Source organism: Oncorhynchus mykiss, chromosome 26 (assembly GCF_013265735.2).
Source record: "Oncorhynchus mykiss isolate Arlee chromosome 26, USDA_OmykA_1.1, whole genome shotgun sequence".
NCBI lineage: Eukaryota > Metazoa > Chordata > Actinopteri > Salmoniformes > Salmonidae > Oncorhynchus > Oncorhynchus mykiss.
Window position 1 is genome coordinate 4,024,547 of NC_048590.1, and position 19,913 is coordinate 4,044,459.

At 29.4% G+C, this 19,913-nt stretch overlaps 1 protein-coding gene across 2 annotated transcripts in view; it reads left to right on the forward strand.

The window, feature by feature from the left end:
* LOC110517761 (low-density lipoprotein receptor-related protein 3) overlaps positions 1-19,913 on the forward strand; it is a 78,207-nt gene that overhangs the window by 49,087 nt on the left and 9,207 nt on the right. For both annotated transcript variants that reach the window (XM_036964261.1, XM_036964262.1), the window contains exon 8: positions 7,856-8,017. In XM_036964261.1, the coding sequence (XP_036820156.1) occupies positions 7,856-8,017 (162 nt within the window). The remainder of the gene's footprint in view (positions 1-7,855; positions 8,018-19,913) is intronic.

Sequence of the window (19,913 nt, forward strand, 5' to 3'; positions counted from 1 at the left end):
TGATCAATATAATATAATATACACACTGAGGAAGACAACATACTGATCAATATAATATACACACTGAGGAAGACAACATACTGATCAATATAATATAATATACACACTGAGGAAGACAACATGCTGATCAATATAATATACACACTGAGGAAGACAACATGCTGATCAATATAATATACACACTGAGGAAGACAACATGCTGATCAATATAATATAATATACACACTGAGGAAGACAACATGCTGATCAATATAATATAATATACACACTGAGGAAGACAACATACTGATCAATATAATATAATATACACACTGAGGAAGACAACATACTGATCAATATAATATAATATACACACTGAGGAAGACAACATACTGATCAATATAATATAATATACACACTGAGGAAGACAACATACTGATCAATATAATATACACACTGAGGAAGACAACATACTGATCAATATAATATAATATACACACTGAGGAAGACAACATACTGATCAATATAATATAATATACACACTGAGGAAGACAACATACTGATCAATATAATATAATATACACACTGAGGAAGACAACATACTGATCAATATAATATACACACTGAGGAAGACAACATACTGATCAATATAATATAATATACACACTGAGGAAGACAACATACTGATCAATATAATATAATATACACACTGAGGAAGACAACATACTGATCAATATAATATAATATACACACTGAGGAAGACAACATACTGATCAATATAATATAATATACACACTGAGGAAGACAACATACTGATCAATATAATATAATATACACACTGAGGAAGACAACATACTGATCAATATAATATACACACTGAGGAAGACAACATACTGATCAATATAATATAATATACACACTGAGGAAGACAACATACTGATCAATATAATATAATATACACACTGAGGAAGACAACATACTGATCAATATAATATAATATACACACTGAGGAAGACAACATGCTGATCAATATAATATACACACTGAGGAAGACAACATACTGATCAATATAATATAATATACACACTGAGGAAGACAACATACTGATCAATATAATATACACACTGAGGAAGACAACATACTGATCAATATAATATAATATACACACTGAGGAAGACAACATGCTGATCAATATAATATAATATACACACTGAGGAAGACAACATGCTGATCAATATAATATAATATACACACTGAGGAAGACAACATACTGATCAATATAATATAATATACACACTGAGGAAGACAACATACTGATCAATATAATATAATATACACACTGAGGAAGACAACATGCTGATCAATATAATATAATATACACACTGAGGAAGACAACATACTGATCAATATAATATAATATACACACTGAGGAAGACAACATACTGATCAATATAATATACACACTGAGGAAGACAACATACTGATCAATATAATATAATATACACACTGAGGAAGACAACATACTGATCAATATAATATAATATACACACTGAGGAAGACAACATGCTGATCAATATAATATAATATACACACTGAGGAAGACAACATACTGATCAATATAATATAATATACACACTGAGGAAGACAACATGCTGATCAATATAATATAATATACACACTGAGGAAGACAACATACTGATCAATATAATATAATATACACACTGAGGAAGACAACATGCTGATCAATATAATATAATATACACACTGAGGAAGACAACATACTGATCAATATAATATACACACTGAGGAAGACAACATACTGATCACTATAATATAATATACACACTGAGGAAGACAACATACTGATCAATATAATATAATATACACACTGAGGAAGACAACATGCTGATCAATATAATATAATATACACACTGAGGAAGACAACATACTGATCAATATAATATAATATACACACTGAGGAAGACAACATACTGATCAATATAATATAATATACACACTGAGGAAGACAACATGCTGATCAATATAATATAATATACACACTGAGGAAGACAACATACTGATCAATATAATATACACACTGAGGAAGACAACATGCTGATCAATATAATATAATATACACACTGAGGAAGACAACATACTGATCAATATAATATAATATACACACTGAGGAAGACAACATGCTGATCAATATAATATAATATACACACTGAGGAAGACAACATACTGATCAATATAATATACACACTGAGGAAGACAACATACTGATCAATATAATATAATATACACACTGAGGAAGACAACATGCTGATCAATATAATATAATATACACACTGAGGAAGACAACACACTGATCAATATAATATACACACTGAGGAAGACAACATGCTGATCAATATAATATACACACTGAGGAAGACAACATGCTGATCAATATAATATACACACTGAGGAAGACAACATACTGATCAATATAATATAATATACACACTGAGGAAGACAACATACTGATCAATATAATATAATATACACACTGAGGAAGACAACATACTGATCAATATAATATAATATACACACTGAGGAAGACAACATGCTGATCAATATAATATAATATACACACTGAGGAAGACAACATACTGATCAATATAATATAATATACACACTGAGGAAGACAACATGCTGATCAATATAATATAATATACACACTGAGGAAGACAACATGCTGATCAATATAATATAATATACACACTGAGGAAGACAACATACTGATCAATATAATATAATATACACACTGAGGAAGACAACATGCTGATCAATATAATATAATATACACACTGAGGAAGACAACATACTGATCAATATAATATAATATACACACTGAGGAAGACAACATACTGATCAATATAATATACACACTGAGGAAGACAACATGCTGATCAATATAATATAATATACACACTGAGGAAGACAACATGCTGATCAATATAATATAATATACACACTGAGGAAGACAACATACTGATCAATATAATATAATATACACACTGAGGAAGACAACATGCTGATCAATATAATATACACACTGAGGAAGACAACATACTGATCAATATAATATAATATACACACTGAGGAAGACAACATACTGATCAATATAATATAATATACACACTGAGGAGGACAACATGCTGATCAATATAATATAATATACACACTGAGGAAGACAACATGCTGATCAATATAATATAATATACACACTGAGGAAGACAACATACTGATCAATATAATATAATATACACACTGAGGAAGACAACATGCTGATCAATATAATATAATATACACACTGAGGAAGACAACATACTGATCAATATAATATAATATACACACTGAGGAAGACAACATACTGATCAATATAATATAATATACACACTGAGGAAGACAACATACTGATCAATATAATATACACACTGAGGAAGACAACATGCTGATCAATATAATATAATATACACACTGAGGAAGACAACATACTGATCAATATAATATAATATACACACTGAGGAAGACAACATACTGATCAATATAATATAATATACACACTGAGGAAGACAACATACTGATCAATATAATATAATATACACACTGAGGAAGACAACATACTGATCAATATAATATACACACTGAGGAAGACAACATACTGATCAATATAATATAATATACACACTGAGGAAGACAACATACTGATCAATATAATATACACACTGAGGAAGACAACATACTGATCAATATAATATAATATACACACTGAGGAAGACAACATGCTGATCAATATAATATACACACTGGGGAAGACAACACACTGATCAATATAATATAATATACACACTGAGGAAGACAACATGCTGATCAATATAATATACACACTGAGGAAGACAACATACTGATCAATATAATATAATATACACACTGAGGAAGACAACATACTGATCAATATAATATAATATACACACTGAGGAAGACAACATACTGATCAATATAATATACACACTGAGGAAGACAACATACTGATCAATATAATATAATATACACACTGAGGAAGACAACATACTGATCAATATAATATAATATACACACTGAGGAAGACAACATACTGATCAATATAATATAATATACACACTGAGGAAGACAACATGCTGATCAATATAATATAATATACACACTGAGGAAGACAACATACTGATCAATATAATATACACACTGAGGAAGACAACATACTGATCAATATAATATAATATACACACTGAGGAAGACAACATACTGATCAATATAATATAATATACACACTGAGGAAGACAACATACTGATCAATATAATATAATATACACACTGAGGAAGACAACATGCTGATCAATATAATATACACACTGAGGAAGACAACATACTGATCAATCTAATCTACACACTGAGGAAGACAACATACTGATCAATATAATATAATATACACACTGAGGAAGACAACATACTGATCAATATAATATAATATACACACTGAGGAAGACAACATGCTGATCAATATAATATAATATACACACTGAGGAAGACAACATGCTGATCAATATAATATAATATACACACTGAGGAAGACAACATACTGATCAATATAATATAATATACACACTGAGGAAGACAACATACTGATCAATATAATATAATATACACACTGAGGAAGACAACATACTGATCAATATAATATAATATACACACTGAGGAAGACAACATGCTGATCAATATAATATACACACTGAGGAAGACAACATACTGATCAATATAATATACACACTGAGGAAGACAACATACTGATCAATATAATATAATATACACACTGAGGAAGACAACATACTGATCAATATAATATACACACTGAGGAAGACAACATACTGATCAATATAATATAATATACACACTGAGGAAGACAACATACTGATCAATATAATATACACACTGAGGAAGACAACATACTGATCAATATAATATAATATACACACTGAGGAAGACAACATGCTGATCAATATAATCTACACACTGAGGAAGACAACATGCTGATCAATATAATATAATATACACACTGAGGAAGACAACATACTGATCAATATAATATAATATACACACTGAGGAAGACAACATACTGATCAATATAATATAATATACACACTGAGGAAGACAACATGCTGATCAATATAATATAATATACACACTGAGGAAGACAACATGCTGATCAATATAATATACACACTGAGGAAGACAACATACTGATCAATATAATATAATATACACACTGAGGAAGACAACATGCTGATCAATATAATATAATATACACACTGAGGAAGACAACATACTGATCAATATAATATAATATACACACTGAGGAAGACAACATACTGATCAATATAATATACACACTGAGGAAGACAACATACTGATCAATATAATATAATATACACACTGAGGAAGACAACATACTGATCAATATAATATAATATACACACTGAGGAAGACAACATACTGATCAATATAATATAATATACACACTGAGGAAGACAACATACTGATCAATATAATATAATATACACACTGAGGAAGACAACATACTGATCAATATAATATAATATACACACTGAGGAAGACAACATACTGATCAATATAATATACACACTGAGGAAGACAACATACTGATCACTATAATATAATATACACACTGAGGAAGACAACATGCTGATCAATATAATATAATATACACACTGAGGAAGACAACATGCTGATCAATATAATATAATATACACACTGAGGAAGACAACATACTGATCAATATAATATACACACTGAGGAAGACAACATACTGATCAATATAATATAATATACACACTGAGGAAGACAACATACTGATCAATATAATATACACACTGAGGAAGACAACATACTGATCAATATAATATAATATACACACTGAGGAAGACAACATGCTGATCAATATAATATAATATACACACTGAGGAAGACAACATACTGATCAATATAATATAATATACACACTGAGGAAGACAACATACTGATCAATATAATATACACACTGAGGAAGACAACATACTGATCAATATAATATAATATACACACTGAGGAAGACAACATGCTGATCAATATAATATAATATACACACTGAGGAAGACAACATACTGATCAATATAATATAATATACACACTGAGGAAGACAACATGCTGATCAATATAATATAATATACACACTGAGGAAGACAACATACTGATCAATATAATATAATATACACACTGAGGAAGACAACATGCTGATCAATATAATATACACACTGAGGAAGACAACATACTGATCAATATAATATAATATACACACTGAGGAAGACAACATGCTGATCAATATAATATACACACTGAGGAAGACAACATACTGATCAATATAATATAATATACACACTGAGGAAGACAACATGCTGATCAATATAATATAATATACACACTGAGGAAGACAACATGCTGATCAATATAATATAATATACACACTGAGGAAGACAACATACTGATCAATATAATATAATATACACACTGAGGAAGACAACATGCTGATCAATATAATATAATATACACACTGAGGAAGACAACATACTGATCAATATAATATAATATACACACTGAGGAAGACAACATACTGATCAATATAATATAATATACACACTGAGGAAGACAACATACTGATCAATATAATATAATATACACACTGAGGAAGACAACATGCTGATCAATATAATATAATATACACACTGAGGAAGACAACATACTGATCAATATAATATACACACTGAGGAAGACAACATACTGATCAATATAATATAATATACACACTGAGGAAGACAACATGCTGATCAATATAATATAATATACACACTGAGGAAGACAACATGCTGATCAATATAATATAATATACACACTGAGGAAGACAACATACTGATCAATATAATATAATATACACACTGAGGAAGACAACATACTGATCAATATAATATAATATACACACTGAGGAAGACAACATACTGATCAATATAATATAATATACACACTGAGGAAGACAACATACTGATCAATATAATATAATATACACACTGAGGAAGACAACATACTGATCAATATAATATAATATACACACTGAGGAAGACAACATGCTGATCATAAATATACAGCAGTATCTCTCATTCATTCATCTGTTCATCCGTTCCAGTGTCCAGACGGTTCTGATGGGAAGAACTGTTTTGATTGTAAATATACAGCAGTATCTCTCATTCATTCATCCGTTCCAGTGTCCAGACGGTTCTGATGGGAAGAACTGTTTTGATTGTAAATATACAGCAGTATCTCTCATTCATTCATCCGTTCCAGTGTCCAGACGGTTCTGATGGGAAGAACTGTTTTGATTGTAAATATACAGCAGTATCTCTCATTCATTCATCCGTTCCAGTGTCCAGACGGTTCTGATGGGAAGAACTGTTTTGATTGTAAATATACAGCAGTATCTCTCATTCATTCATCCGTTCCAGTGTCCAGACGGTTCTGATGAGAAGAACTGTTTTGATTGTAAATATACAGCAGTATCTCTCATTCATTCATCCGTTCCAGTACCCAGACGGTTCTGATGGGAAGAACTGTTTTGATTGTGAATATACAGCAGTATCTTTCATTCATTCATTCATTCACCCGTTCCAGTACCCAGACGGTTCTGATGAGAAGAACTGTTTTGATTGTGAATATACAGCAGTATCTCTCATTCATTCATCTGTTCCAGTGCTCAGACGGTTCTGATGAGAAGAACTGTTTTGACTGCCAGCCGGGTAACTTCCACTGTGGCACCAACCTGTGTATCTTCGAGACGTGGCACTGTGATGGCCAGGAGGACTGTCTGGATGGTAGTGACGAGAGAGACTGTTTGGGAGCTGTACCCAGGAAGGTACAGAAAAACATCATTTGATGAGTGCTTTCATTTGTCCTACAGTTGAAGTCGGAAGTTTACACACACTCAGGTTGGAGTCATTAAAACTCGTTTTTCAACCACTCCACAAATTTCTTGTTGATAAACTATAGTCTTGGCAAGTCGGTTAGGACATCTACTTTGTTCATGACACAAGTAATTTTTCCAACAATTATTTACACATGATTTCACTTATAATTCACTGTATCAGAATTCCAGTGGGTCAGAAGTTTACATACACTAAGTTGACTGTGCCTTTAAACAGCTTGGAAAATTCCAGAAAATGGTGTCATGGCTTTAGAAGCTTCTGATAGGCTAATTGACACCATTTGAGTCAATTGGAGGTGTACCTGTGGATGTATTTCAAGGCCTACCTTCAAACTCAGTGCCTCTTTGTCGACATCATGGGAAAATCAAAAGAAATCAGCCAAGATCTCAGAAGAAAACGCCTGAAGATGCCACGTTCATCTGTACAAACAATAGTACACAAGTATAAACACCATGGGACCACAAAGTCGTCATACCGCTCAGGAAGGAGACGCGTTCTGTCTCCTAGAGATGAACGTACTTTGGTGTGAAAAGTGCAAATCAATCCCAGAACAGCAGCAAAGGACCTTGTGAAGATGCTGGAGGAAACAGGTACAAAAGTATCTATATCCACAGTAAAACAAGGCCTATATCGACATAACCTGAAAGGCCGCTCAGCAAGGAAGAAGCCACAGCTCCAAAACCGCCATAAAAAAGCCAGACTACGGTTTGTAACTGCACATGGGGACAAAGATCGTACTTTTTGGAGAAATGTCCTCTGGTCTGATGAAACAAAAATAGAACTGTTTGGCCATAATGACCATCGTTATGTTTGGAGGAAAAAGAGGGAGGCTTGCAAGCCGAAGAACACCATCCCAACCGTGAAGCACGGGGGTGGCAGCATCATGTTGTGGGGGTGCTTTGCTGCAGGAGGGACTGGTGCATTTCACAAAATAGATGGCCATCACAAAGCCCTGACCTCAATCCTATAGAAACATTTTGGGCAGAAATTGAAAAAGCTTGTGCGAGCAAGGAGGCCCATAAACCTGACAGTTACACCAGCTCTGTCAGGAGGAATGGGCCAAAATTCACCCAACTTATTGTGGGAAGCTTGTGGAAGGCTACCCAAAACGATTGACCCAAGTTAAACAATTTAAAGGCAATGCTACCAAATACTAATTGAGTGTATGTAAACTTCTGACCCACTGGAAATATGCTGAAATAAATCAATCTCCCTACTATTATTCTGACATTTCACATTCTTAAAATAAAGTGATGATCCTAACTCACCTAAGACAGGGAATTTGTACTAGGATTAAATGTCAGGAATTGTGAAAAACTGAGTTTGAATGTATTTGGCTAAGGTGTATGTAAACTTCTGACTTCAACTGTATTTAACAAATGTGTATTATACACGTGTTTATTGCATATCCCAACTCCCCCTGAGAAACCCTCAGAGAGTGGGGTCACGGCCAGGGTCACCGTTGTCCAGTGCCCCTGGAGCACTAAGGGTTAGGTGCCTTGCTCAAGTGCACATCGACAGATTTCTCACCTTGTTGGCTTCAGGATTCAAATGAGCAACCTTTCGATTACTCTAACCGCTGGGTTACCTGCCATCTGGCTACCTGGCACCTGGTTACCTGCCATCTGGCTACCTGGCACCTGTTTACCTGCCATCTGGCTACCTGGCACCTGGTTACCTGCCATCTGGCTACCTGGCACCTGGTTACCTGCCATCTGGCTACCTGGCATCTGGTTACCTGTTACCTGACTACCTGGCACCTGGTTACCTGCCACCTGGCTACCTGGCACCTGGTTACCTGGCACCTGGTTACCTGCCATCTGGTTACCTGCCACCTGGCGACCAATCTACATTTGAATCTTACCCTACAAGGTCCAGAGTACTGCTGGTTTTCTGTTCTACCTGATAATGAATTACTCTCAACTGGTGTCCCAGGTCTAAATCAGTCCCTGATCATTAACACACCTGGTGTCCCAGGTCTAAATCAGTCCGTGATCATTAACACACCTGGTGTCCCAGGTATAAATCAGTCAGTCCCTGATCATTAACACACCTGGTGTCCCAGGTATAAATCAGTCCCTGATCATTAACACACCTGGTGTCCCAGGTCTAAATCAGTCTCTGATCATTAACACACCTGGTGTCCCAGGTCTAAATCAGTCCCTGATCATTAACACACCTGGTGTCCCAGGTCTAAATCAGTCCCTGATCATTAACACACCTGGTGTCCCAGGTCTAAATCAGTCCCTGATCATTAACACACCTGGTGTCCCAGGTCTAAATCAGTCCCTGATCATTAACACACCTGATGTCCCAGGTCTAAATCAGTCCCTGATCATTAGCACACCTGGTGTCCCAGATCTAAATCAGTCCCTGATCATTAACACACCTGGTGTCCCAGGTCTAAATCAGTCCCTGATCATTAACACACCTGATGTCCCAGGTCTAAATCAGTCCCTGATCATTAACACACCTGGTGTCCCAGGTCTAAATCAGTCCCTGATCATTAACACACCTGGTGTCCCAGGTCTAAATCAGTCCCTGATCATTAACACACCTGATGTCCCAGGTCTAAATCAGTCCCTGATCATTAACACACCTGGTGTCCCAGGTCTAAATCAGTCCCTGATCATTAACACACCTGGTGTCCCAGGTCTAAATCAGTCCCTGATCATTAACACACCTGATGTCCCAGGTCTAAATCAGTCCCTGATCATTAGCACACCTGGTGTCCCAAGTCTAAATCAGTCCCTGATCATTAACACACCTGATGTCCCAGGTCTAAATCAGTCCCTGATCATTAGCACACCTGGTGTCCCAAGTCTAAATCAGTCCCTGATCATTAACACACCTGATGTCCCAGGTCTAAATCAGTCCCTGATCATTAGCACACCTGGTGTCCCAGGTATAAATCAGTCCCTGATCATTAACACACCTGGTGTCCCAGGTCTAAATCAGTCCCTGATCATTAGCACACCTGGTGTCCCAGGTCTAAATCAGTCCCTGATAATTAACACACCTGGTGTCCCAGGTATAAATCAGTCCTTTATCAGAAGAGAGAATGGGAAAAAAAGCAGTGGAACTGATTTGAATCTGATTTCAACTCATTCCATTGAGGTCCCAGTGTCTGCAGGTTTTGTTTTTTCTCCTTTCAATTAATCCCCAGACAACCGGTGTCCTTACTTCATTAATCAAGGCAGGAGCGAAAACCTGCAGACACTCGGCCAGCACAGTGTGTTTATATTGTTTATTGTTTATATTATGTTTATATTGTATTACTAGTAGTAGTGTGTTTATAATGTATTGTATTACTAGTAGTAGTATGTTTATAATGTATTGTATTGCTAGTAGTAGTGTGTTTTATAATGTATTGTATTACTAGTAGTAGTGTGTTTATAATGTATTGTATTACTAGTAGTAGTGTGTTTATAATGTATTGTATTACTAGTAGTAGTGTGTTTATAATGTATTGTATTACTAGTAGTAGTATGTTTATAATGTATTGTATTACTAGTAGTAGTATGTTTATAATGTATTGTATTACTAGTAGTAGTGTGTTTTATAATGTATTGTATTACTAGTAATAGTATGTTTTATAATGTATTGTATTACTAGTAATAGTATGTTTATAATGTATTGTATTACTAGTAGTAGTATGTTTATAATGTATTGTATTACTAGTAGTAGTGTGTTTTATAATGTATTGTATTACTAGTAATAGTATGTTTTATAATGTATTGTATTACTAGTAATAGTATGTTTATAATGTATTGTATTACTAGTAGTAGTATGTTTATAATGTATTGTATTGCTAGTAGTAGTATGTTTTATAATGTATTGTATTACTAGTAGTAGTATGTTTATAATGTGTTTTATAATGTATTGTATTACTAGTAGTAGTATGTTTATAATGTATTGTATTACTAGTAGTAGTGTGTTTTATAATGTATTGTATTACTAGTAGTAGTATGTTTATAATGTATTGTATTGCTAGTAGTAGTATGTTTATAATGTGTTTTATAATGTATTGTATTACTAGTAGTAGTATGTTTATAATGTATTGTATTACTAGTAGTAGTATGTTTATAATGTATTGTATTACTAGTAGTAGTATGTTTTATAATGTATTGTATTACTAGTAGTAGTATGTTTATAATGTGTTTTATAATGTATTGTATTACTAGTAGTAGTATGTTTATAATGTATTGTATTACTAGTAGTAGTATGTTTATAATGTATTGTATTACTAGTAGTAGTGTGTTTATAATGTATTGTATTACTAGTAGTAGTATGTTTTATAATGTGTTGTATTACTAGTAGTAGTATGTTTATAATGTATGTTTTATTATGTACTGTATTAATAGTAGTAGTATGTTTATAATGTATTGTATTACTAGTAGTAGTATGTTTATAATGTGTTTTATAATGTGTTGTATTACTAGTAGTAGTATGTTTATAATGTATTGTATTACTAGTAGTAGTATGTTTATAATGTGTTTTATAATGTGTTGTATTACTAGTAGTAGTATGTTTATAATGTATTGTATTACTAGTAGTAGTATGTTTATAATGTATTGTATTACTAGTAGTAGTATGTTTATAATGTATTGTATTGCTAGTAGTAGTATGTTTATAATGTATTGTATTACTAGTAGTAGTATGTTTATAATGTATTGTATTACTAGTAGTAGTATGTTTATAATGTATTGTATTACTAGTAGTAGTATGTTTATAATGTATTGTATTACTAGTAGTAGTATGTTTATAATGTATTGTATTACTAGTAGTAGTATGTTTTATAATGTATTGTATTACTAGTAGTCGTATGTTTATAATGTATTGTATTACTAGTAGTAGTATGTTTATAATGTATTTTATTACTAGTAGTAGTATGTTTATAATGTATTGTATTACTAGTAGTAGTATGTTTTATAATGTATTGTATTACTAGTAGTAGTATGTTTATAATGTGTTGTATTACTAGTAGTAGTATGTTTTATAATGTATTGTATTACTAGTAGTAGTATGTTTATAATGTATTGTATTACTAGTAGTAGTATGTTTTATAATGTATTGTATTACTAGTAGTAGTGTGTTTATAATGTATTGTATTACTAGTAGTAGTATGTTTATAATGTATGTTTTATAATGTACTGTATTACTAGTAGTAGTGTGTTTATAATGTATTGTATTACTAGTAGTAGTATGTTTATAATGTATTGTATTACTAGTAGTAGTGTGTTTATAATGTGTTTTATAATGTATTGTATTACTAGTAGTAGTATGTTTATAATGTATTGTATTACTAGTAGTAGTATGTTTATAATGTACTGTATTACTAGTAGTAGTGTGTTTATAATGTATTGTATTACTAGTAGTAGTATGTTTATAATGTATTGTATTACTAGTAGTAGTATGTTTATAATGTACTGTATTACTAGTAGTAGTGTATTTATAATGTATTGTATTACTAGTAGTAGTATGTTTATAATGTATTGTATTACTAGTAGTAGTGTGTTTATAATGTGTTTTATAATGTATTGTATTACTAGTAGTAGTATGTTTATAATGTATTGTATTACAAGTAGTAGTATGTTTATAATGTATTGTATTACTAGTAGTAGTATGTTTATAATGTATTGTATTACTAGTAGTAGTATGTTTTATAATGTATTGTATTACTAGTAGTAGTGTGTTTATAATGTATTGTAGTACTAGTAGTAGTATGTTTATAATGTATGTTTTATAATGTACTGTATTACTAGTAGTAGTGTGTTTATAATGTATTGTATTACTAGTAGTAGTATGTTTATAATGTATTGTATTACTAGTAGTAGTGTGAATATAATGTGTTTTATAATGTATTGTATTACTAGTAGTAGTATGTTTATAATGTATTGTATTACTAGTAGTAGTATGTTTATAATGTATTGTATTACTAGTAGTAGTATGTTTATAATGTATTGTATTACTAGTAGTAGTATGTTTATAATGTATTGTATTACTAGTAGTAGTGTGTTTATAATGTATTGTATTACTAGTAGTAGTATGTTTATAATGTATTGTATTACTAGTAGTAGTGTGTTTATAATGTATTGTATTACTAGTAGTAGTATGTTTATAATGTATGTTTTATTATGTACTGTATTAATAGTAGTAGTATGTTTATAATGTATTGTATTACTAGTAGTAGTATGTTTATAATGTATTGTATTACTAGTAGTAGTATGTTTATAATGTGTTTTATAATGTGTTGTATTACTAGTAGTAGTATGTTTATAATGTATTGTATTACTAGTAGTAGTATGTTTATAATGTGTTTTATAATGTATTGTATTACTAGTAGTCGTATGTTTTATAATGTGTTGTATTACTAGTAGTAGTATGTTTATAATGTATTGTATTACTAGTAGTAGTGTGTTTATAATGTATTGTATTACTAGTAGTAGTATGTTTATAATGTATTGTATTACTAGTAGTAGTATGTTCTATAATGTGTTTTATAATGTATTGTATTACTAGTAGTAGTATGTTTATAATGTATTGTATTACTAGTAGTAGTATGTTTATAATGTATTGTATTACTAGTAGTAGTATGTTTTATAATGTATTGTATTACTAGTAGTAGTATGTTTTATAATGTATTGTATTACTAGTAGTAGTATGTTTATAATGTGTTGTATTACTAGTAGTAGTATGTTTTATAATGTATTGTATTACTAGTAGTAGTATGTTTATAATGTATTGTATTACTAGTAGTAGTATGTTTTATAATGTATTGTATTACTAGTAGTAGTGTGTTTATAATGTATTGTATTACTAGTAGTAGTATGTTTATAATGTATGTTTTATAATGTACTGTATTACTAGTAGTAGTGTGTTTATAATGTATTGTATTACTAGTAGTAGTATGTTTATAATGTATTGTATTACTAGTAGTAGTGTGTTTATAATGTGTTTTATAATGTATTGTATTACTAGTAGTAGTATGTTTATAATGTATTGTATTACTAGTAGTAGTATGTTTATAATGTACTGTATTACTAGTAGTAGTGTGTTTATAATGTATTGTATTACTAGTAGTAGTATGTTTATAATGTATTGTATTACTAGTAGTAGTGTGTTTATAATGTGTTTTATAATGTATTGTATTACTAGTAGTAGTATGTTTATAATGTATTGTATTACTAGTAGTAGTATGTTTATAATGTATTGTATTACTAGTAGTAGTATGTTTATAATGTATTGTATTACTAGTAGTAGTATGTTTTATAATGTATTGTATTACTAGTAGTAGTGTGTTTATAATGTATTGTATTACTAGTAGTAGTATGTTTATAATGTATGTTTTATAATCTACTGTATTACTAGTAGTAGTGTGTTTATAATGTATTGTATTACTAGTAGTAGTATGTTTATAATGTATTGTATTACTAGTAGTAGTGTGTTTATAATGTGTTTTATAATGTATTGTATTACTAGTAGTAGTATGTTTATAATGTATTGTATTACTAGTAGTAGTATGTTTATAATGTACTGTATTACTAGTAGTAGTGTGTTTATAATGTATTGTATTACTAGTAGTAGTATGTTTATAATGTATTGTATTACTAGTAGTAGTGTGTTTATAATGTGTTTTATAATGTATTGTATTACTAGTAGTAGTATGTTTATAATGTATTGTATTACTAGTAGTAGTATGTTTATAATGTATTGTATTACTAGTAGTAGTATGTTTATAATGTATTGTATTACTAGTAGTAGTATGTTTATAATGTATTGTATTACTAGTAGTAGTATGTTTATAATGTATTGTATTACTAGTAGTAGTGTGTTTATAATGTGTTTTATAATGTATTGTATTACTAGTAGTAGTATGTTTATAATGTATTGTATTACTAGTAGTAGTATGTTTATAATGTATTGTATTACTAGTAGTAGTATGTTTATAATGTATTGTATTACTAGTAGTAGTATGTTTTATAATGTATTGTATTACTAGTAGTAGTATGTTTATAATGTATTGTATTACTAGTAGTAGTATGTTTATAATGTATGTTTTATAATCTACTGTATTACTAGTAGTAGTGTGTTTATAATGTATTGTATTACTAGTAGTAGTATGTTTATAATGTATTGTATTACTAGTAGTAGTGTGTTTATAATGTGTTTTATAATGTATTGTATTACTAGTAGTAGTATGTTTATAATGTATTGTATTACTAGTAGTAGTATGTTTATAATGTACTGTATTACTAGTAGTAGTGTGTTTATAATGTATTGTATTACTAGTAGTAGTATGTTTATAATGTATTGTATTACTAGTAGTAGTGTGTTTATAATGTGTTTTATAATGTATTGTATTACTAGTAGTAGTATGTTTATAATGTATTGTATTACTAGTAGTAGTATGTTTATAATGTATTGTATTACTACTAGTAGTATGTTTATAATGTATTGTATTACTAGTAGTAGTATGTTTATAATGTATTGTATTACTAGTAGTAGTATGTTTATAATGTATTGTATTACTAGTAGTAGTATGTTTATAATGTATTGTATTACTAGTAGTAGTATGTTTATAATGTATTGTATTACTAGTAGTAGTATGTTTTATAATGTATTGTATTACTAGTAGTAGTGTGTTTTATAATGTATTGTATTACTAGTAGTAGTATGTTTATAATGTATTGTATTACTAGTAGTAGTATGTTTTATAATGTATTGTATTACTAGTAGTAGTATGTTTATAATGTGTTGTATTACTAGTAGTAGTATGTTTCATAATGTATTGTATTACTAGTAGTAGTATGTTTATAATGTATTGTATTACTAGTAGTAGTATGTTTATAATGTATGTTTTATAATGTACTGTATTACTAGTAGTAGTGTGTTTTATAATGTGTTGTATTACTAGTAGTAGTATGTTTTATAATGTGTTTTATAATGTGTTGTATTACTAGTAGTAGTAGGTTTATAATGTGTTTTATAATGTATTGTATTACTAGTAGTAGTATGTTTATAATGTATTGTATTACTAGTAGTAGTATGTTTATAATGTATTGTATTACTAGTAGTAGTGTGTTTATAATGTATTGTATTACTAGTAGTAGTATGTTTTATAATGTATTGTATTACTAGTAGTAGTGTGTTTTATAATGTATTGTATTACTAGTAGTAGTATGTTTATAATGTGTTGTATTACTAGTAGTAGTGTGTTTTATAATGTATTGTATTACTAGTAGTAGTGTGTTTATAATGTATTGTATTACTAGTAGTAGTATGTTTATAATGTATTGTATTACTAGTAGTAGTATGTTTATAATGTATTGTATTACTAGTAGTAGTGTGTTTATAATGTGTTTTATATTGTATTGTATTACTAGTAGTAGTATGTTTATAATGTATTGTATTACTAGTAGTAGTATGTTTATAATGTATTGTATTACTAGTAGTAGTATGTTTATAATGTATTGTATTACTAGTAGTAGTATGTTTATAATGTATGTTTTATTATGTACTGTATTACTAGTAGTAGTATGTTTTATAATGTATTGTATTACTAGTAGTAGTATGTTTATAATGTATTGTATTACTAGTAGTAGTGTGTTTATAATGTGTTTTATATTGTATTGTATTACTAGTAGTAGTATGTTTATAATGTATTGTATTACTAGTAGTAGTATGTTTATAATGTGTTGTATTACTTGTAGTAGTGTGTTTATAATGTATTGTATTACTAGTAGTAGTATGTTTATAATGTATTGTATTGCTAGTAGTAGTATGTTTATAATGTATTGTATTACTAGTAGTAGTATGTTTATAATGTATTGTATTGCTAGTAGTAGTATGTTTATAATGTGTTGTATTACTTGTAGTAGTGTGTTTATAATGTATTGTATTACTAGTAGTAGTATGTTTATAATGTATTGTATTGCTAGTAGTAGTATGTTTATAATGTATTGTATTACTAGTAGTAGTATGTTTATAATGTATTGTATTGCTAGTAGTAGTATGTTTTATAATGTATTGTATTACTAGTAGTAGTATGTTTATAATGTATTGTATTACTAGTAGTAGTGTGTTTATAATGTGTTTTATAATGTATTGTATTACTAGTAGTAGTATGTTTATAATGTATTGTATTACTAGTAGTAGTATGTTTATAATGTATTGTATTACTACTAGTAGTATGTTTATAATGTATTGTATTACTAGTAGTAGTATGTTTATAATGTATTGTATTACTAGTAGTAGTATGTTTATAATGTATTGTATTACTAGTAGTAGTATGTTTATAATGTATTGTATTACTAGTAGTAGTGTGTTTTATAATGTATTGTATTACTAGTAGTAGTGTGTTTTATAATGTATTGTATTACTAGTAGTAGTGTGTTTTATAATGTATTGTATTACTAGTAGTAGTATGTTTATAATGTATTGTATTACTAGTAGTAGTATGTTGTATAATGTATTGTATTACTAGTAGTAGTATGTTTATAATGTGTTGTATTACTAGTAGTAGTATGTTTCATAATGTATTGTATTACTAGTAGTAGTATGTTTATAATGTATTGTATTACTAGTAGTAGTATGTTTATAATGTATGTTTTATAATGTACTGTATTACTAGTAGTAGTGTGTTTTATAATGTGTTGTATTACTAGTAGTAGTATGTTTTATAATGTGTTTTATAATGTGTTGTATTACTAGTAGTAGTATGTTTATAATGTATTGTATTACTAGTAGTAGTATGTTTATAATGTGTTGTATTACTAGTAGTAGTATGTTTTATAATGTGTTTTATAATGTGTTGTATTACTAGTAGTAGTATGTTTATAATGTATTGTATTACTAGTAGTAGTATGTTTATAATGTGTTGTATTACTAGTAGTAGTATGTTTATAATGTATTGTATTACTAGTAGTAGTGTGTTTATAATGTATTGTATTACTAGTAGTAGTATGTTTTATAATGTATTGTATTACTAGTAGTAGTGTGTTTTATAATGTATTGTATTACTAGTAGTAGTATGTTTATAATGTGTTGTATTACTAGTAGTAGTGTGTTTTATAATGTATTGTATTACTAGTAGTAGTGTGTTTATAATGTATTGTATTACTAGTAGTAGTATGTTTATAATGTATTGTATTACTAGTAGTAGTGTGTTTATAATGTGTTGTATTACTAGTAGTAGTGTGTTTTATAATGTATTGTATTACTAGTAGTAGTGTGTTTATAATGTATTGTATTACTAGTAGTAGTGTGTTTATAATGTGTTTTATATTGTATTGTATTACTAGTAGTAGTATGTTTATAATGTATTGTATTACTAGTAGTAGTATGTTTATAATGTGTTGTATTACTTGTAGTAGTGTGTTTATAATGTATTGTATTACTAGTAGTAGTATGTTTATAATGTATTGTATTGCTAGTAGTAGTATGTTTATAATGTATTGTATTACTAGTAGTAGTATGTTTATAATGTATTGTATTGCTAGTAGTAGTATGTTTTATAATGTATTGTATTACTAGTAGTAGTGTGTTTATAATGTATTGTATTACTAGTAGTAGTAGGTTTCATAATGTATTGTATTGCTAGTAGTAGTGTGTTTATAATGTATTGTATTACTAGTAGTAGTATGTTTATAATGTATTGTATTGCTAGTAGTAGTATGTTTATAATGTATTGTATTACTAGTAGTAGTATGTTTATAATGTATTGTATTGCTAGTAGTAGTATGTTTATAATATGTTTTATAATGTATTGTATTACTAGTAGTAGTATGTTTATAATGTATTGTATTACTAGTAGTAGTGTGTTTA